The sequence below is a fragment of the Sus scrofa genome, chromosome 1, assembly GCF_054392235.1.
Source record: "Sus scrofa isolate SSC_HxYL_T2T_F1_AM1 chromosome 1, Sscrofa_HxYL_maternal_Yorkshire_Landrace_v2.0, whole genome shotgun sequence".
NCBI lineage: Eukaryota > Metazoa > Chordata > Mammalia > Artiodactyla > Suidae > Sus > Sus scrofa.
The window spans coordinates 247,663,912-247,686,159 of NC_139383.1; the positions used below are offsets into that span (position 1 = coordinate 247,663,912).

Sequence of the window (22,248 nt, forward strand, 5' to 3'; positions counted from 1 at the left end):
CAGACCCGGCCCGCCTCTGGCAACCCAGGGTCCGGAGGTCCCAGCAGGCGGCCGGGGTTGCTGAGGCGGGACGGGCGGAACCCTTGTCCACCCTTACTCTCCCCGCGCGGATCTGCTCAACTGGGAGTAATGACCCAGGTTCGAGGCCTTGCTCTGTCACCCACCGAACGAGGACCCCAGCTCGGCCCATATCCCTTCACCCGGCTCGGGTCTCTGTCCGAAGAGGGTGAAATGCCGTCGCTCAGGAACGTCGCGAGGGTTGGATGGGATTTCGGAGGCTCCACCGCCCTGGCCAGTTATTTTTACTAGTTACTTGACCCTCGGTTCAGAAAGGCCGACCTCGGGCAGCGAGCATTGATGGGCCCCCACAGGCTGCCTGACTTCTCAAGTCTCAGAAGAGAATGGGTCAAGCCTTGTAAATCCGATTCTGCTGCCGTTCGCTCTGGGTATGCGGTGTTTCCAACACAGCGCTGAGCTCTGGCAGGAGACAAATTACAAATCAGTAAACGCTCTCTTTGGGGGCTGGAAGGCTTGAGGAGAGTTTTGTTCTTGCTCTGGAGGAATTAGACCAGGAGTAGAGAGTGCTTTTTGAGTGTCTCCCACGTGCTGGGCTTTTTAAAGGAGTTGATGCCAACTCCTGCCCTTCAGCAGCTCTGGCTAGGAGGTAGGGTGCAGCAGGGATGGGAGCAGCTCGAATTGTCCAGAGGAGAAGAAAGGCTGTGAGTGCACGGAGGGAGAGAGATGACCTCCGCCTAGGGTGGGAAGAAAATTGATTTCCCCCAATTTAACTAGCCATTGAAAGATGGCTGGGATTTATACACGAAAAAGTGGTGAAGAGCACTGTTTACAGGGAGACACACCTAGAAAGAGCAAAATCAATCTCAACAAAGTTTAACTTACAGAGTTAAAATTTTGGGTTTTTTTGTTTGTTTGTTGTTTTTTATTGTTGTTTTAGAGACAAGACTGTTTAAAGAAGGGAGAGAATTGTCAAGAACCTGTGGCTCCTTATTTTTAACTTGGTTCTAAACTTTAGCTGTCAATTAGACAAATCAGAGGAGAGAGAATGCTGTATTTGTGGCTAAATCAGCTTACCTTTCTGGTCCCCATTTTTCTTCTTAAGTTAAAGAAATTGAACTAAAGCACTTCCAGAGTTATGATTCATAGAATGCTCGTTGTCCTGGAGTTCCCTTCGTGGCTCAGCAGTTAACGAACTCAGCTAGGATCCATGAGGATGTGGGTTTGATCCCTGGCCTCACTCAGTGGGTTAAGGATCAGGCATTGCCCTGAGCTGTAGTGTAGGTCGCTAATGGTCAGATCCTGCAGTTGCTGTGGCTGTGGTGTAGGCCGGCAGCTGTAGCCCCTATTTGACCCCTAGCCTGGGAACTTCCATATGCCGAGGGTACGGCCCTAAAAGCAAAAAAAAAAAGCAAAAAAAAAAAAAAAGAATACTGCTTGTGCATTCTTACCCCACAACTAGTCAGTTCTGAGGGAGACTCTGTAAAGTAGAATAGTTTAGACTATTTGAACAAATTACTTAGCTTTAGTCTTTTTGTGCTTAAATATCGACATTTATTGTATGTAGAAATTCTGATAGATTTTATTGTGATAATTAATTGAGGTAATACTTGTATAGCATTTAGAATAGCATCTAGTAAGCTCTGAAATGTTAGCTATTAAATAAGTTTGGGAAACACTGTACACTGTACCCTTCTCTTATAAATTAACAAAATACATTAGATTCACAATAATTGGCAAGGATTCCTGTGGTAAAGAAACTTGTTGCTGGGAGAATGGGGAAATGACTGCTAAAAGGTATGGGATTTATTTTTCGGGTGATAAAAATGTTCAAAATTGGATAGTGGTGAGCAGAATTCTGTGAATATACTAAAAACAGCTGAATTGTAAAGCTTAAAGGGATAAATTTTGAGGTGTGTAATTGTTAAAAATAAACTGAGGCATGTTAAAATTTTAAGAGTTTATTTGAGCAAATATTGATTTTAATTGGGCAGTGCCAAATGGAAATTAACAGCCCCTGGGGAAAGACTTTTATAGAAGTGGAAGCAAAGCAAGGAAATTATTTGATTGGCTCTAACTTCAGTAGGTGCCTTATATGGGCGAGCCTAGGTGGCTCTTTGTGGTTGATTGTCCTTAGGATTCTGATTTCCTAACCTTGAGGCATTATAGACATAGGTTTTGGTTTGCTTAGGTAGGCTACTAAGGCATTGCAGCCACCTCAGTCTAATGGCCTCCTTGTTTAATTATTTTAACATGATTTACATCTCAATAAAATTGTTATGCACAGGAAGGATGAAAATTGTTTGCTTAGATAATTCTTTTCTTTCTGGAGTTCCTGCTCTGGCACAGTGGGTTAAGGATCTGGCATTGTCTCTGCAGCACCTTGGGTTGCTGCTGAGGCACAGATTCGATACCCACCTAGCACAGTGGGTTAAGGATCTGTCATTGCTACAACTGTGGTGTAGGTCGCAGCTGAAGCTTGGATTCAGTCCCTGACCCAGGAACTTGCATATGCTCCAGGTGCAGCCAAAAAAAAAAAAAAAACTTTCTTTAGAAAGTTCTGGGCTAGATGACTGATTTCTCAAGGCCCTTCCAGTTCTCAAAGTCCATGGCAAGATAAAGTTTGCATTGTTTGGTAAAAGGAAAAATTCCTAGTTTGATCTAAAAGTGAGATTTGTCCCTTGTACTAAATTCTTAAGCATATGTTGCCTGGTTCCTTACATAAAGGCATTGAGTAATACAATGGACAAAAGGCTTCCACTGTGGATTTGTATAAAATGTGGAAAATGTTCTTCAATCCTAAACAGAAATTAAGAACACAATATTAAATTGTATTTCAATGAAGCCCTGGCTTGTATTCCTGTCCAGACTTCTTTCTCATCTCCTTACCCCATCCAGGGTTGGGTACTCCTGTCTCCCCTGATATAAGGCATTTTACAAGTCTTATCTGTTCTGACTTAGAGATTTTTTTCCTCTTGGAGGGGAGAGAGGCACTGGGGAGGGGGTGCAGGAGGGATGATTTGACTTGCTTAATTATTGTGATCTGTTGTGAAGTTTGGCCACATCCTTTACATTGGAATAGTGCCACACTTCCTATTCTGTGTACTTTCTGATCCCTTCAACCCCCCAACTCTCCTCCCCAACACCTAGAGTGTTCCCTTTGGAGAATGGGATGGGACCCTATTCTGCAGTCTCAGGATCTGTGTGTTATGGCACCTGATAGTAGTTCTGTTTCTATTTAAGATGTTTTGTAATAGTGCAGAAGAGGGCAAGATGTAGCATTAAAGGCTAGGTTTCAATAAGTTGACATTTAAGAAATTATGTAATAGTCAACGTGGAATCCTAAAAAAAAAAAAATGTAATGAATTTTAAGTTAGAAAAAGCAACCGCCTATCTGGAGGAAGGTAATAAGAAGCAGATCTCTTCGGAAAGAATTATGTTGGCCCACACTGTAAAAAGAGCTGGAATTGGTGATAGACCAGATATGATAGTTTATTCTGGTGTGCTACTAAAAGGTCCTGTCTTATAGCCATAGATTTAAACAATCTTTCAGTAATCATACTTTTAATTAATCATACTTTTTGCTACTTCTAGAAGAAAGTGGGGTGATGTCAAGGAGGTGGTTTGATATATTATAAATGTGGTTTTTTTAAAAGAGCAAAACAGGGAGTTCCCTCTGTGGCTCAGTGGTTAATGAACCCAACTAGGATCCGTGAGGATGGGGGTTTGATCCCTGGCTTTGCTCAGTGGGTTAAGGATCTGGCATTGACATGAGCTGTGGTGCAGGTCACAGACATGGCTCGGATCTCTCATTGCCGTAGCTCTGATTCTACCTCTAGCCTGGGGACTTCCACATGCAGCCCTAAAAAGAAAAAAAAAAAGAGCAAAACATACTACAGGGGTTTGTTTACTCAAAAAATATTTGAGTGCTTACGAACAGGCACTGTTCTGGGTGCAGGGTTGCTGCTCTCAGGAGGCTTCTATTCTAGCAGAGGAAAGATAGACAACAAACAGATAAATAAAATTATCTCCGATAGTGTTAAGTATACTATGAAGGAAACTAGATAATAGCACAGAGAATTGTGTGGGTAGAGGGAAATGGTTCTTTACATAGTGATAACAGGACAGGCCTCTTTAAGAAGGTAAAATTCTGAACTGAAATCTGAAGCCCAAAGGTGCTTTCCTTAGGAAAGACTGGGGTGGTGACCAGGACCTAAGGCAGGAAGGAATAGATGGTCAGTATGGTTGCAACATAGTAAGAGTAAGCCAGGGATAGACAGTACAGAAAGCCACATAAGGGTTGTGGATTTTATTTTTTGTGCAGATAGAAACCAATAGACTTTTTTTTTTTCCTTACTTGTCTTTTTAGGACCTCACCTGCTGCATATGGAGGTTCCCAGGCTAGGTGTCTAATCGGAGCTGTAGCTGCTGGAATACACCACAGCCACAGCAATATGGGATCCAGGCTGCATCTGTGACCTTCCAACACAGCTCACGGCAGCGCCGCATCCTTAACCCACTGCACAAGGCCAGGGATTGAACCCCTGTCCTAATGGTTGCTAGTGGGGTTCGTTAATCGCTGAGCTATGTCGGGAACTCCACCAATAGACTTTGAAATAAGACATATTTATTTTTTTTAATTTCTTTTTAAATTAATTTTTTTTTTTTTTTTTGTCTTTTGTCTTTTTGTTGTTGTTGTTGTTGCTATTTCTTGGGCCGCTCCCGCGGCATATGGAGGTTCCCAGGCTAGGGGTTGAATCAGAGCTGTAGCCACCGGCCTACACCAGAGCCACAGCAACTCGGGATCCGAGCCGTGTCTGCAACCTACACCACAGCTCACGGCAACGCCGGATCGTTAACCCACTGAGCAAGGGCAGGGACCGAACCCGCAACCTCATGGTTCCTAGTCGGATTCGTTAACCACTGCGCCACAACGGGAACTCCTCTTTTTAAATTAATTTTTAATTAAAGTATAGTTGATAAGGCATATGTACCTTGATTTCTACTTTGGATCGCTCTGGCTGCTGAATGAAAAAAAAGTGATTTTAATAGTGTAGAAGTAAAAGCAGGGCTGCTAGAAGGTCATTGTAGTAGTTGAAGCAAGAGTTAGATAATGGTGACTTAGAGTGGTGGTGGAGATAGAAAAGGAGAGATTCAAGATATATTGTTCATGGACTGGATGTGGGAAGTGAAAGAAGGAGAAATTAAAGATTACAGATTTTTACCTTGAGCAACTTAGTGAAAAATGATGCCATTTACTGAGGTTGAGAAGATAAGGAGGAGCACATTAGAGAGCTGGCAGGTGATCCAGGAAGATAATCAAAGTTTCCACTATTTATTTATTTATTTTTGTCCTTTTAGGGCCACACTGGCAGCATATGGAGGTTCCCAGGCTAGGGGTCAAATCGGAGCTATAGCTACCCACCTATACCACAGCCACAGCAACCCCAGATCCCAGCCGCATCTGCAACCCACATCTCAGCTCACGGCAATACCAGATCCTTAACCCACTAAACGAGGCCAGAGATTGAACCCCCATCCTCATGGATACTAGTTGGGTTCGTTAACTGCTGAGCCACAATGGGAACTTCAAATTTTCCATTTTTTTTTATATGTTTAAGATGGAATAACTCCCCCTGGTTTATTGCTTGTTAGACTAAATTCATACCCAGCAGTATTACATTCAGCAAATATTTGTTAAGCTATTTATAGTGTCAGACACTGTAATAGGCACTCCATATACAATGTGGTAAGCAAAAACAGACATGGTCTCTGCTTTCGTGAGTTTTATGGCTTAGTGAGAAAATCAGGCATAAATATCATCAAAAAGTGTATAATATCTACACTGCTAATTTTATGTGGTTGTATTAGTACATGTCAATTTATATTCTTAATCTGAATGTATTTGAGGGAAAAAATCATGTGATTTAGTCAGGTATATAGAACATAATATGATGGATGCTGTAGAGCACATAGATTACATGAAGAAGACTTCAAGAAAAGTATATTAAGTATTAAGAGAAACAGTCTGATGATGGAATATGCCATTCAGAGCCAAACACACATACTTTTAGATCTCTTGTTTTATAAATAGAAGTCCTGCAGCATAGGATAAAGAAGGTAATTATCTGAGAATACTGGCTGTTAGCATCTTTGGGGGGGATCTTGGTAATCATTTGGTTTGTTGTTTCCTAGTGATGAATGTCTATGTTAAGGTTCTTTTGACTCTGAAATGAGCAGAAACCAGGGTAGCTCAGGATTAGGTAGCTAGTTATGTCACATCTAAAGGGAACACATGGACATCCAAGCATAGGCAGTTGAACACAGCACAACCTCAGGGACTGCTCTGGGAACTGGAAAGCTGCCAAGAACCAAGACTACTTTTAGAGACAGTCTTTCTACCTCTCAGAGCTTCTCTATGTGAATCTCTTGCATTTCCCACTCCCCACTAGCCAGCTTCCTCCATTTCCTCAAGGTTTCTGCACAGCATAAAACTTTCCCAGCCCCAGCTCATTTTGACCTTAACCTGCAGAGCCGACTACCAGCTGGCTACATACCTCTGTGCCTGTGCATATGGTCTTTTGACCTGGGTCAACAACTCCATGTTACGTTTGCTAAATTATGGCTTGGTCACCATGTGAAATGTGCTGTGGCAGTGGTACAGTGAAAGAAATAAACTGTTTGTACATCCATTGTATAAGTAGGAAATTATTACTTATTAACCAATGAATAAATAATTTTTTTTGAGCTGAGCACTATGCTAAATGGGTACAGGAAGTTTCCATTCAATCTGGAACTATCATCAGTACACACATGAAAGTATTAGAGAGGAGTTAAGAGGTGTTAAAGTTTCCAGTTCTGACTAGAATAGTAGGACCTTAAATAACCAGAAAACCAACATGACCTGGAGTTGTTGGAAAAGAAAGGTTTACTAAGAGTTGAGATGGGATTTAAGCCTTGAAAAACAAAGCTTAAAATTTAGAATTTAGGTCAGCAGAAAGAGGGCATTTCAGACAGAAGGCTGTATTCAAGGTAAATGTTTAGGCTTTCCTTGTTAAAAAATAATGAAAAATCAGGGAAGGGATGGTGAGAAGACTTGGAAAAAAATTAAAAATGGAATGGTAGGAAGCAATGGTAGGCCCTTGATTAGAAAAAGTGATGTCATGGAAGGTTATATAAAACAATTAAGCTGGCAGTCATATTGATACTAGAAGCTTAATTTACAGTTGGCAGTAGTGCAGAATGGAGCAAGCAATGCAGAAGGATGTCTGTAGCTTGTAAATGATTCAGAAAAAAACCATCATGTGTATGTGTTTAGATGAATAAAGTGATATGAAAAGATTTTAGCAGTGTTGAATCCATTTGGTGGGTATATAGATAATCATTTTACTGTTTGGCTCTTTCTTGTGTATATTTCATGAATATACACAAGTACTTATATTTTTTGAAGTCGTAATAATTGCAAGAATGCATTTATAAGTTAAAGTTGCAGTTGTTTAAATATTTTAAAAGTGATTATTGTCACTTTCCAGGCTGTTTTGAAGATATAAATTTGATTGAAAGTAAAATCATATATTTTAATTAGCATCTTTTTTATTTGGAATGATCTTTTTCCAGGATTTTGGTTTTTTACCCTTTAGTAATTCCTTAGGAATACCTTAATTGGAAGGAATCTTTATTTTCTTTAGAAAAGAAAGCAAGAATGGCTTTTCATTAACCAAATTGAATTATAGCTTTGGAGAGGCTTCTGTGGCAAAATCTCTTTTAACTTCAAAAGTCCTGTAATTCTATGAATATTTTAGTTTTAGATTAGGGTGTATATTTGCTTTTTTAGATGCTGGTTGGTCTTAGAACTTGCATTTTTCCCTTGTGGCTGGAGCATGTGCTTCCTGCCTACTTGCCTATCTTTAATAGACCTGTGGCCCAAACCAGCAGCCATTGATGTTTCTAATTACTGGATGTTTCTGCTCGTGTATTTCTAGGTTATGCTAATACCTTCTTAAACCCAGTGTACTTGGTCTTTAGTGATCAGGTTTTGTTTTTTACTAATTTTATGACTACAGACTCTTGGAATAAGAATGTAAAATATGACATTCATCCTTATGTCTTTAATAACCTGTGTTATATATTTTCATCATGTCAATATCAAGTGTTATTTTGAACTGACTTTAACTGTTCAATTCCATCTTGTGAAAACCAGAGTTTTAAACTATTTTTCTTGAATAACAAGAAATTAGATTAGAATCAAATTATAAAAACAAAACATTTCTAGAATTCACTCTTTTCTTGTATAAAGCATTAGGCCTTGGAGAGGGTTTTGTTTGTTTGTTTGTTTTTTGGGTTTTTTTGCACTCTAATAGTTGAATGACCCAATTAATCCATTTTAAAAGCTCTGAAAAAAAAAAAAGGACCTTTAATTGCCACATTAATTGCATTGAATCCTTTGCCCTCATTCTTAATGAAGGCTTACGAATTGATGTCTATTTGTAGACCTGTATTTCTTGGAAAAATATGCAGCATTTAAGATTCTAATAAGTTTTTTTATTTTTTCAGAGAATGAAAGATGTCACTAATTCAATGATGACTAAGGTTAAAAATAGAGTATGGAAAATGTGATGAAGTGTAGGTCTCCTAGTCTGTTCTAGGACGGTGGCAGTCCTCTCGGGGGAGGAAATGTACTGTTGCAGAGGAATGCTTGGTTGGGAGGGGGGAGGGCATTTTTACCCGAAGATTTCAGGCTGCTCTCTTTAATCCCATTTTGTCAAATATTTCAGAAGGCTTTTGGAAAGACTAGAAGGAAGTATGTCAAAATGTCAACACATGCTCTGGCACGACAGTGGGAATACTAGATCATTTTTCTTATTTTCCAAATTTTAGGGTTTCTTAATAAAAATTATTTTAAAAATTTAACTTTGGAAGTCATGTCACTCTAAGTTTGACCTTCACCATTAAATAGACAAAAAAAATAGGCTTTTCTGTTTTTAATAAAACCTTCCATTGTTACTGGAGTTTTATGGCATGTTTTATGTTTCTGTTCTAAATAGACTTTTGCTCCAAGAACCTTTTTCCCAAAAATCCTAGGCCCAAGTCAGACTCTTGTCTGCCTGACTGTTTACTTTTTGCTAAGCCTGTACTTATTGGGACCATATGTTATCTTGAGTTATCTTTGCTCTTGATCAGCTGAATTTTCTGCCCTCCTATGACCTTTGTGTAGGAGGATGGTAGAAAGTGACAACAACTTGAGCACTTTGAAAGGGCACGTCAGTATCACATGGGAAATCTCCCTCCTCCCCCACCTGCTTTCTCCCTTCTGGTAAGGCTGGGGACATAACAGAATCTTGGAGGGGTGGTTGGCATGATGTGGCATGGCAGGGGAGAAGAGGTGTTGTTAGAAAGTCTGAGTGATTTGGGCTCTCCCTCAAATTAGAGCTTCTAAGAAAGTAACTACAGCAAGGAATTTTTTTTGGATTTCTGAAGCTTAATGAAATCCTGTTTTTTCAGAATTTTTAAGTCAAATGTTTAGAACTTTAAGACACCTTTTCTCATAGTATTAGAAAGCCAGCCCCACAATATACAATAGTTTTTTATGAAACTAAACTATAGTGATGTCACTAATATCATATACCCCATCATTGTTTTGTGGACTAACAATTTCTAGTTTTGAACTCAAGAGCATTGTTCATAAGAACTAAAGAGGACCTTTTTTGTTCCCTTATTATTCATTCATTTCTCCCCAGTACTAATTCTACCTTCAGTCAAAAAAACTCAGCTTTCATCTAATTTGTACACTGAAATTATATAGATTTCACTGAAGAGATTATGTGCAAATATATATTTTTTTCCTTTTTTCATTTTTGGCTGCACCTGCAGTATGTGGAAGTTCCCAAGCCAGGGATCAAACCTGCACCATGGCAATGACCTGAGCCACCACAGTGACAATGCTGAATCCTTAAGACACTGAGCCACATGAGAACTCCACAAATATATTTTAAACCATTGGATTAGATCCAGCTGCTTGAAATGTAATATTTTCATGTCCTTGTATCTTTTGACTTGGTAGTCTAAACAGGCCCTGATCAATCCAGCTATATCTTTTTTTTTTTTTTTTTTTTTGGCTGCACCTGTGGCAAGTTATAGTGCCCTACCCAGGCTTTGAACCTGTGTCACAGTTGCAACCTGAGGCACAGCTAGGGCAACACTGATCCTCAACCTGCTGTGCCACACAGGCACATATGCCCCCTGTATCTTTTTGTCCAGTCAGCTACACTCTAGAATAGTAACACATCCTTGCTGATTATCTCTGTCACCAAATTATTAATTTCTCAGGGCCCATAAGGCTGCTGGACCACATTTTTTCTTTATTGTGGTGTTTCCCAAATTGGCCATCTGAAATGTTAATAAATGGCATGAAAAAAGTATTCAGTGCTCTGAGAAATCTATCTTCTTAGATCCCTTTTTAGGAGATTAATGGTGCATGTTAACATGTTAAAGCCTTCATGAAGTCCTGCAGTAAAGAATTCCTTTTAACTTTTTCATCCTTCATTTCCAATTTAGTTGAACATGAAACATTTTCTCTTGAGGGATAGATAAATAACAACTCATGAAACAGTGTTTCATAGAACACAGATTTGAGAAACATCTATAGTTGCCTCCATTGCTTTCCACACTGGCTGTTTCCCCACCTCTACAACTTCACCCCAAGCTCCCAACCCCATCTCAACCCTTTTAGTCTTCCGACCTAATCTCTATTTCACTTAGATAATGGAGGCCTATATTTAACATATCCAAAACAAATTTGTATCTTTTTTTATAATTTAACCTTCCATTATAGGTTTAATAATAGAATATAGCCCATAGGGTAATTGTGAAGTTTGAATGAAACAATCCGTAAAGCAAGCAATAAAATTCTGACATGTAGAAAGTACACAGTACATAATAGCTATTATTATTACATGACAGTCTCCCCTATTAGACTGCAGGATTCTTGAGGGCCAGACCCATATCTTCAAACATAGCACTTCCCTTGGCTTATAATAGGTAGGCAGCAAAGTTTTGTTGAGTTAAAATGGATAATAATAATCTGTTGCGTAAATGCTTTGTGTAACCATCTGGCTTAGCTTAATCATCTTGTTTATTTAACAGTAGGCAACATTAGGTGTTTATTTTTTCTCCCTAGGTGCATTGTGTTGTAATCATTCTAAGGATAACCAAATGTGCCGTGATGTATGTGAGCAGGTAAGCTTACATAATGATGATGGAGGGTATTAGCTATGTAACTATTTAGTATAACTGTTTCAGAAAAATCTGTTGTACAGCATTAAAAACAAGTGGTCAGGGTTCGCATCCCCAGTAATGAAAGAGATTAACGTGTGTCTTCTGACATGATGCACTGAAAAGGAACACAGTGGGATTCCTGCCCCAAATGCATAACCTGAATCATGAGGAAGTGATAGGGCAAACCGAGATTGAAGGATATTCCTCAGAACAACTACCCACACTCTTCAGAGGTAGACGAAAGGCGAAGAAACGTCCAGATTAACGGAAACTAAAGGGACATGACAAGTAAATGCAGTGTATTATCCTAGATTGGGTCCTGGAATTTTTTTTTTAAGTGCCACAAAGAACATTATTGAGATAAATTGGTGTCATTTGAATATGAACTGTAATAATATTGTATCAGTGCTGTGATCCGAATTTGGTGATTGTATTGTGGTTAGGTAGGATGGTGTCCTTGTTCTTAGGAGATACATGGTGACATTTAGGAATGAATGATTTTGCCTGCAATGAATTCTAAAGTGTTTCATCAGAATAATAGTAATAGTGTGTATAGGTAGAGAAAGTTAAAGCAAATGTTGCAAATGTTAATAACGGGTGAGTCTAGATGAAAACTGTGTGGGTGTTCCTTATACTACTTTTGAAACTTTTCTGTAGTTTGAATTTTTCTGCTTGAGCCTCGAGCTTGAGCCTCAGATAGTCCACTGAGACAATACTCATTCATAATGCCTTACCTTTCTTTCATCATCTCGATTGTGTAGGTCTAACCTTAACACTTGAGAATTAATGACCTCAGTCGACTTTTGAGTTTTTCAAGTAATAACATGGATTTTTTTACTTCTTCAAAATGAGAGAGCTACTTGACTGGGATTAAAACTTCCCTCAGACAATATTATGAATTTAGAAAGATTTTATTTATTTATATACTTATCTTTTTAGGGCCGCATCCATGGCATATGGAGGTTCCCAGGCTAGGGGTTGAATCGGAGCTGTAGCTGCTGGCCTACACCACAGCCATAGCACTGTGGGATCTGAGCCATGTCTTAAACCTACACCACAGCTTACAGTAACACCGGATCCTTAGCCCACAGAGTGAGGCCAGGGATCAAACCCACGTTCTCATGGATGCTGGTCGAGTTCGTCAACCACTGAGCCACAAAGGGAACTCCTAGAAAGATTTTACGGGAGACTAAATATAAGACAAGACAGTGACTCAGCTCATCTTAAATAGCTGCTAGAGAATTCTTGTCAAAACACTTATAGCAAATTAAGTTTTCTGTAGATTTACTGCCAAGAAAATAGCTTTTAAAAACAAAAATGGCCTCAATGGTATCACCATAACAGAGGTTTTAAGAAGCTCTGCTCCCTTATGGAAGCACTGCTTTCCTGACATTTTGCTTCGTTTCCTCTTGTTTTTTTCCACTGACATTCTATAGAGTAAATGATTTTTATGAGGCACCTGCACCAGGCAAGGTCTAATTCTTAAAATCTGAAGTGTTAGAAATTCTATAACTTAGCAAATTAAGTGAACACTCCAGTCCACCCTAATAAAAAAATTCTTCCCTGACCAAGTTCTTAACTGAGAAATGAGGCACAGGACCAAGACAGGTAAGACCCCCAATACCACCTTTATTATCATTTACACAAATGTTGAATGTAGCTTTCATCTCCAGATACACACTGAACTACAGAATTAGACTTACTTCCAGGGGAGGAGAGTTGAGGATTGGGTTATATATGTTCATTTTCCCCTGCCAGACTCAACAGTCAAGTAAATCAGTCATCCCAATCACAAGGCAAATGAGTGAGTGGTGTGGAGAGAGGCCAGGGTGCTAAAACTGGTAGAGCTTCCTGAAAATGAAAGGAATTACCAAGAGTGAGGAATCATTATTTCTTCAACCAGTAGGAAATGAAGGAAGGGTAGAGTCCTGCTGATATTTAAGCTTTGAATTGGAGTGGATACTAGTGCCCTGATGGCTGTGGAAGGTTAGGAAATGGATGGAAGGAGGTGAATTGCTGAATTATCAGCGAAAACCACTGTGTGAAAACAGTTGAATTAAAACTTTTAGAATTTGATGGAGTTCCCATCGTGGCTCAGTAGTTAACGAATCCAACCATGAGTTGCGGGTTCAATCCCTGGCCTCGCTCAGTGAGTTAACGATCCAGCGTTGCCGTGAGCTGTGGTGTAGGTCACAGATGTGGCTTGGATCCCATATTGCTGTGGCTGTGGTGTAGAGCGGTGGCTACAGCTCCAATTACACCCCTCCATATGCTGCAGGAGTGGCCCTAGAAATGGCAAAAAGACCAAAAAAAAAAAAAAACTTAGAATTTGAATCTGAAGTCAGGACTGGTGTTACATGATAGTCAACACAATAAGATGTCAGATGCCATAAAAGTCAAGAAGTTTGAGATCTGAGGAAAGTCCCCCAATTTTAAAAAGAAGACTGTTAGGGAAGATACTCTGGAGCAGGGACTTCTGTTTGCTTTGTTTATGCTGAATTCCCAAGTGCATAGAATAATGCATAAGTCAAAACTCTGCCTCTTCACCTTCTACTACCAATGTCCTGTGTTCCCTCCCCTCCCCTCCCCTTCGCCCTCCCTGCCTCTCACCCTCTTTCCTGCCTGCCTGCCTTCCTTCCTATCTCTTTTCTATTCCTTCTTGCCTTTCATTGTTGTCTTTTTCTTTTCTCTTTCTTCTTTTCAATCTTTTTATAATTGGAATTTTCAAATGTATACAAACATAAAGAAAAATATAACAAATTCTACCATATTCAGCTTTAGCGTTATTAAGTCAAGGCCAGTTGTGTTTCATTTATACTCCCATCTAATCCTCCCCCCATTATATTGAGGAACATTTATGTTGAAAAAAATCCCAGTTGTCATATCATTTGATCCATAAATTTTCAGTCTGTATCTATATAAATTATAAGTATTCATTTACAAAATTAACTATAACTTATTCTAAACACTATAACACTTCTTTAAAAATGTAATACTCATATCTAGTTATTTTTCAAATATACTGTCTGATAAGTTTTGTTTTATAAGCGCAAATCAGGATGCAAGTGAAATATAAGCATTGCAGTTGGTTACATGTCTTTTAAAGACCTTTTAATGTAGGTTTTTCCTTGCAGTTTTTCTGCAGGATAAATCTGATCATTTATCCTGTGGAGTTTTTCACAGTCTGCATTATGCTGTTTGTATCCTTATGATATCATTTAATGTGTTCTTCTTTCCTCTGTATTTCTTACTAATTGATAGGTATGTTTAAGAGGAGAGCTGTCCAATACAACTTGTGCAGTGATGACAGTATTTTTATATCTTTATGATCCAATAGGGAAATCACTAGCTATATGTGCCAAGTAAACTTCTGAAATGTGCTTAAAGAGATTGAAGAAATGAATTTATGTTTTATTTCATTTTATTTGATTGAAGTTTTTAGCCACACATGGCGGTCAGCTACCTTAAGCTAAGAGATGCTTGATCATTTCAGGTTAGATTTTATTGCTGTTTTGTTTGGCAAGTCTTACTCATAAGTATAATGTTGGCAGTCATTGTCGGTAATTGTCCTAATGCATTAATTCACTAGGAGCTGCATAATGGTGATGGTCTAGCTCTCTTCAATAATAATAGTTGGTTTTGAAGGAAAATGGCCATTAAAACTAACTAAAGATAAATCTTTTTTCATTGTCCTTAGCATTCATAGATATTACAATCTTAACTATTTGTAAATAATAATATATGTAACGATTTGTAATTTACAGAGATGTTAAATTATAATTGCATTAACTAAAGTTGTATTTGGAAGTGAACCAGTTAGCCTGATGAGTGAACTTATCAACAGCTCAGCATCTTTATTTTTAAAAATAGCTATGTCTCTATTTTACGGGCTTCTATGGAGAAGTTTTTGCTATAATGCTGTTCACAAATTTGTTTTTCACTGATGTCAAGGGTATGACAATAGTCTATTTTTCACTGTGGTCAGTTGACTAAAAACAATTTGTAGAACAGTTTAGAATAAATCTATCTTTTTTTTTCTTCCTTTCATGTTTTCTTTTTTCTTTTTGTCCCCTATCACACGTTATAGCCTGGTTTTCTCCATTTTTAATCCTTAGAAAAGGATCTTGATTTGCTATATTTAGACTTTTTTGATTATTTGCCAAACTAACCAACTGTTCAAGAAATATTACCTCAGCCTAATTTAGATCTTTCCAAATGTTTTTCATTTATAAAAGGAAATTGGAAAATATTCTAGATGGAATTCCATGGCTCAGTGGTAACGAATCCGACTAGTATCCGTGAGGATGTGGGTTAGATCCCTGGCGTTGCTCAGTGGGTTGAGGATTCGGTGTTGCTGTGAGCTTTGGTGTGGGTCACAGATGTGGCTTGGATCTGGCGTTGCTGTGGCTGTGGCATAGGCCAGCAGCTGCAGCTCCAGTTCGACCCCTAGCCTGAGAACTTCCATATGCTCTGGTGCACCCCTAAAAAGGCAGACAGACACACAGACAGTCAGACAGAAAGAAACAAAGAAACAAAAAAACAAAGAAAAAATATTCTAGACAACTGGTAGATCTAGAGTATAATAAATTTACCTCTTCTATGTCTTATGAAAAAAAATGCCACAAAACTTTTTTTTTTTTTTTTGTCAAATAGATATTCTCTTCAAAAAGTGAATCCCGACTAAAACACCTGTTGCAGCGAGCCCCAGATTATTGCCCTGAAACAATGGTAGGTTTTGTTTAACTTAACCTATGGAAACTTTTGTCTAAATGAAGTACTCTAATGACTTACTTTTATTTTTTGTCTTTTGTCTTTTTTCTAGGGCCGCACCCACGCATATGGAGGTTCCTAGGCTAGGGGTCTAATCAGAGCTATAGCTGCCGGCCTATGACAGAGCCACATCAATACCAGATCCGAGCCACATCTGTGATCTACACCATAGTTCACAGCAGTGCCGGATCCTTAACCCACTAAGCAAGGCCAGGGATCAAACCCACAACCTCATGGTTCTTAGTCGGATTAGTTTCCACTGCGCCACGATGGGAACTCCCATGATTTCCTTTTAGATATAGTGAAATTATCAATGTGATTGGAAGTTGTGGTCAAAGTGAAATGTTAGATTTTAAAAAAATCTGCACACAAATTGCTAGATAGAATATTGTCTATCACCTTTTTAAAATTTTTATGATGTAGATATAAAAATAATATTACATATAAATGTATTCCAGTATTTAAATTTCATTAAAGTCTAATTTATCTGAACTTGGACATTTTAGTTATTATATTTTTACAATTTTATGAAAACTGTAATGACTAAATCATGTTTATTTTTATTTTTTTAAAGTTGAATTTGGGGTGAGGGAAAATGTGTGACTTGTCATTACCATCTTCCCATTTTATGGTTATTATAGTTACATTGCATGCCTCCCTGAGTCATGAAACTTAAAACGTGTCTAATGCTTGGGCCTTCCTCAGTGTTCAAGGTGCTCACGAGCCAGGAGAGAGCCTCTTTAGGTAAAGTAGTTTGGGTTAAAAGGGGAAAAAGTTGATGATCAAACGGTTTTGTTTGACACATTTTCCTTTAGTCACTGAATAGGCACTTTTGTCTTTGAGCTTAGAAATAGTTATTCCAATAAGCATCCTGGGTAACCATACGCATCCTTAGTTCTCTTAGATGGGAGAATGAGAAAACAACAAGCAGTATTTTCATTTCTCAGTTGTATTTTTCTTCCCTGAAGATATGCATATAGTTCTAGATCATTGACTGTATAGACACAAACATAATCAAATTAGCTGTGCCAGATTTCTGTAGACATTGTCATATTTAGGAACTGGTTATCTACATAAAAGCCTTTCGCTGATTACAATTTTAGGTTGAAATTTGGAGCTGTATGAATTCATCTTTGCCAGGTAAGCAATAGAAGTGTTAACATTTCACACTTCATTTTCTAAAACTAGTTTTGTGATGTGAGATCTGTCATAATCCCATAACCCTGTATATACCCTTGAATTTCTGTCCTCTCCTTCCTTTAGGCATCCAGATTTTCAGATATATAATTTATCCTCATTCACTCAATCCTAGTAGTACTCCTGTCTCCACTTCTACCATTCTGTTGAAACTGGTCTTTGAAAGATCTCCAGAATCTCTTGGTTCCTAGATCTTACGGCTTTTGCTCAGTACTTAACTCTCTTTGACTTCCTTGTGACTCTTGATATTATTGACCACTACCTCCTTGTGACTTCACCCTGGCCTTGTGACCTTGTCATCTCTTATCTTCCCCTTCCCCCCATAATTACCATAGTTATTCCTGCGTGTGGTCCTCTACCCTTCTTTCTTCACACTCACCCTGGTAACTGAATTCTATCTCAGAACTGTGATCTAATCAGCTCTGGGAAGATCACTTTCAAATCCAAGTCTTTGGTCGTAACTTGTAGACATCTCTACCTGAGTCTCTGCATCCAAGCAGCATCTGAAGTGCATATTCAAAACCAGATTCGTAACTGCTTCTCTTGTGAATGACACTAGACTGGAAACCCTCAAGTCATTATCTCTGATTGCTGTTTCTTTTTAGCTCCATTGACCCTGCCCTTGTAAGATCTTGCATCTGTCCTTGTTATTCCTAATTCATGCCTTTGTTATTACACTCTTGGGGTAGATGATTGCAATAACCTTGTAACTGGTGTTTGAATATGCCATAGCTGTCCTCCTTATCCCCTTCAAAAAAAAAAAAAAAATCCTCAGGGAATATTCACTTTGTCCGAATAAGGCCCAAATTCCCTAGTCCAGCATTCACGGTCTCCTAGGATTAAAGCACATTTTCCAGTCCTGGCTAAAACCAGTGCCTTGAAAAAAGGGAGTATATCTTATGTATCTCTGAATTCTAAAGGCTTTCACACTATTTGAAGTTGTCATTTTAAATAAGTTGTACTGTTTGGCTTCCTAGAGTTGCCTGAGTTCTTGCCTGTTCTCCTAATAATCCCTCTACCTAGTAACCTGTAATTTTATATATTGTTCCTACCAAACTATAATCTTGTTAAAGGATACATCACATATGCTATTTCATACCCCACACAATGCCTCATAGAGGCCTTGTGCATAATAGGGGCTCAGTGAATGTAAATGCTTGTTGAGGGAGTTCCCATTGCGGTGCAGTGAAAACAAATCCAACTAGTATCCACGAGGGGATACCAATGGGTTTGATACCCCGCCTTGCTCAGTGGGTTGGGGATCCGGCATTGCCGTGAGCTGTGGTGTAGGTTGCAGATGCAGCTCGGATCCCGTGTTGTGGCGTAGGCTAGCAGCTATAGCTCCAATTAGACCTGGGAACTTCCGTATGCTGAGGGAGAAACCCTAAAAAAAGAAAAAAAAAATGCTTGTTGAGTAATTTAATATTTCCTGAGAGGCACTGGGTATGTGAAAACAGCAGTATACTGCATTATGGTATGAAAGTTCAGAGTTTATGACCCACAGTGATTACATTCAAAATTCTTTCCAGAATGTGAGTGATTCTGAATAGCAAGCAGCAAAGATTTAGAGGAAATTATACTAGGCAATAGGGCTAAATGAGAGTCTGTTGCCCTTTATACCATTAAAACATGTAGAGATACAGAGGCTTATGATATGCAGTCTTTTTAGCTGGTTTTAACTATTGGAATGGTTTATGATTGTATTTTGAGAGCTTTGTCTATCCCTGAGCCATTTGTTTGCTTTGTTTTGGTTTAGCAGAATGCTTCTAATTGTTATATTAAGCCTGCGCTTCATGTGGAAAATACGTTATCTATTGCCTTGAAACCCTGACATTTTTTTCAAATGGAAATAATCTAATTTAATGCCCATGTGGATTTGCAGATCTATGTATTACATGGAAGCATAAAGCATTTCTTAAAAGAGATAAGGAGGAATTTGCAGCTTTCCTACAAACATAAATCTTTTTTCATAATTATTACTTATATCTCCTAATTTTATCCTAGGAATTATTCACTGACATAGGGATCAAAAAAGAGGTCTAAAAATTGCGTTATAACACTTTTTATATTTTATCACCTTTTGGTATCACAATAATTTGTTTGGAGAAATAGCTGCTGTGCATAAACTGAACCACAATAATCATTTCGCCCCTAATAAAGTGTGCCCATTAACATCAGTCGTGGCTCACAGGAGATGTTCCTGTCTGTTTATTAAGTATCAGTTTTAAAACAGCATGATGGGTTTTATGCTAGTCTAAGTATTTAATATTTTGGACATAATAATACCCTGTTTTTGTTTGTTTTCTTATTGAGTTAAATTGGAATCCTTGCCTCTGTTCACGGTCCAAAGGTGAGGAAGGCCTCTCCTTGCTTTCCATAACCTGTATGTCCTCGAGAGATGCTATGTACTTAAGAGTGAGAATGAGCTAAAGAGAGTTTAGTGTGGGTGGGAAGAGGAGTAAAAAAACAAGGGCCTGATAATTATGCTGAGAATGAGGATAGGAGGAGAGCCTTCTTGCTTTTGAGGCCCTGCTGTCTAAGCCAGTTTTCTTATGGAAACCTGCTTTGACTTGTAGCAGTCTCAGTGACAGTGGCATGCTGTTTGTGTTTGTCACTACTTATGACCAAAACATTTGAACATTTTGTTTTTAAGGTGTATTTAAGAAGTCTGATGGCTGGGTTGGCTTAGGCTGCTGTGAACTGGCTATTACCTTGGAGTGTCGACAGGCATGCAAGCAGGTAACACTTGGCAATCAGGCTCTTAAGCAGCGTGGAGTAGTTTGAGTTTTAGCTGCGCGTGTGTCTTGGACCTACCCCACCTCATGCCTTTGGAGAAATGATCCATAACAGCTACAAAATTTAGCATTTCTTGCATAGACCACTTCCTTTTAGACATGCTACTTTTTCAGTTATGGCTACTGCATGTAAGACACTCAACCTTCTTTTATTCTTAACTTCCCTCTGCCACACAAAGAAAGAATATTGTAGGAATCAAGGCCTTTTGTACTTTGCCTGTGGTCATGCTTTGTCAGTGCTGAATGACTCCAAATGCTCGCGTAAATTTCAAGCATGCTTGGATGAGAGCATTTGACACAGTTGGCTTATTTTGCTTTCATCTTCCCTCTGTCTTTCATCATGGATTTACTCTGAATATGTTCTTGTATTCCTTCTTTGCTCCTGAGGTGAGCATGACTCCTACAGTGAATTATGACTTCTCTTTGATTTGATATGTCTCTGGTTCAATTCAAGTTAGGCCCCTGAATTCTTTCTCACTGTGTGTATTTTCATGGTGGTTCTTCAGAGTGTTGTAGGAAAACTCGTCTCTTGGCTCCTCATATTCCAAGTGGTGGGTGTAGACCTAAATGGGAAATTTAGGGTGGCCCTGAAACTATAGCTGGAAAGCCTTCTCTTACTTTCTTTGAGTGACTGGTCTCTGGATGGGAGTATATGAGACGTATTGACACCTTCATTTTCATACAGACTACTGGACTGTATAGCCTTAGACATACTCTTTGGGCAGCATACAGCCCGGCTATCTGTTGCTCTCCTCCAGGCATTGAGATGAAACTGAGTTGTAGAGAATTTTAACTGTAATGCATGTAGTGGGACATAGAATAGTTGTCAGTCCATTCTGCTTCTTGCTTTCCCCACCTTCATCAGCTGGCCTGTTCAGAATTGCATGGGCCTAGGTGACAGAGCAGGAGGGACTAGCTATGGCTCTGGAACCACATCACTAAATAGAGACTGATACCATGTGGAAGAACAGCCATCCCTTTGCAGATTTGTTTTGGCTTGTTTTTTATAGAGAGTATATACTGAAATGTGGTAAATAACTTTCTTTTTCTCTAGGTGTCAGTTTCCGCATCTGTAGAAAGGATAATATGTTCTTCATAAACTTAAGAAAATTACTTAAAAATAACTTTTATTAGTTGCCTGGCATTGCCTTTCCCTCTTTAGTTGCTGCCTCTAGTATAATGGATCTTTTCAGAGCATTGGCTTAGAATATGAAGGGTTAAAGACAAAGTAGACCATAAATGCACTGGCAGAGCTTCACAAGAAAATCCACTGCAGCAGAGCTGCACAAGAAAATTTGCTACAGAATGGAATTCAGCTAAAAAAAAAAAAAAAAAAAAAGCCCTCTGATTTACATTTCCTTCAGAGTTATCTAGTTTCTGAAATAACAAAAGGACTCTGTCATTACGTGAGATTAAAGCCATAACAGAGTTAAATTCTAGCATATCTGGAGCTGATGTTTGTTTTTAAAGAAATTGCATGAAATTTGTTTGGATTTTAGGAACTTTAAAATATTTGACCATTAAGTTTTCCTTGATGAAGTAAAGACTACTATGCCAGCAATTAATGTATACTTATATTTGCATTCTTTTTTGTCCTGTGCTGAATAGCATGTGTAATAAATTAATGGAGAAATTTGTTATCTTTTAGGCATCTTCAAAAAATGATATTTCCAGAGTTTGCAGAAAAGAATATGAGGTATGCATTTTATCTAACCAATTTGGATAGACTAATTAGAATAGATAAAAATCACTCAAATTTTGAAAATGAGTTCACACTTACATAAATTGCCTTTTACTTTACAGAAAATATAGTTGGGACAAAAAATGCCATTACCTTTTCTAGAAATGTTGTGATTTTAATTAACTTGAAATTAAGCTTTAATTTGAAAGAAATGCGTAAATCACACATACAGAGGATTTAACCTATAACGTCTTCATAATAAAGCAACTGGTTGTACCTAAGGTTCTAAAACATTTTTTCTTAGGTTCCATATCCTCTTTTGCCTGTCCCTTGATCCATCCAGGTATCCATTTATCAGCTACCTCTAATTGGAAGAAACAAAATCACATTGCTAGTGTGAGTAGCTTCACACTTTCTTAGCATCTTACATTTGAGAAAAAAGTACCTACTAAATTACAAAGGGTATATTAAATCCAAAGGACTCTTGTCTCCCAGTGGGGTGTCTCAAGCACTGTG

General features: G+C 38.5%; 1 protein-coding gene across 9 annotated transcripts in view; it reads left to right on the forward strand.

The window, feature by feature from the left end:
* The window catches only part of RECK (reversion inducing cysteine rich protein with kazal motifs), a 76,849-nt gene that overhangs the window by 262 nt on the left and 54,339 nt on the right, over nt 1-22,248 (forward strand). For 2 of the 9 annotated variants that reach the window (XR_014823408.1, XM_021065979.2), the window contains exons 2-6: nt 11,192-11,250; nt 15,943-16,017; nt 17,163-17,199; nt 19,910-19,995; nt 21,700-21,747. Coding sequence is in view for 4 of the 9 variants with exons in the window: in XM_021065979.2 (XP_020921638.1) it covers nt 11,192-11,250; nt 15,943-16,017; nt 17,163-17,199; nt 19,910-19,995; nt 21,700-21,747 (305 nt within the window). In the remaining 5 variants the exon portion in view is untranslated. The remainder of the gene's footprint in view (nt 1-11,191; nt 11,251-15,942; nt 16,018-17,162; nt 17,200-19,909; nt 19,996-21,699; nt 21,748-22,248) is intronic. The other 7 variants (XR_014823420.1, XM_013993655.3, XM_021065983.2 and 4 more) reach the window with 5 other exon arrangements.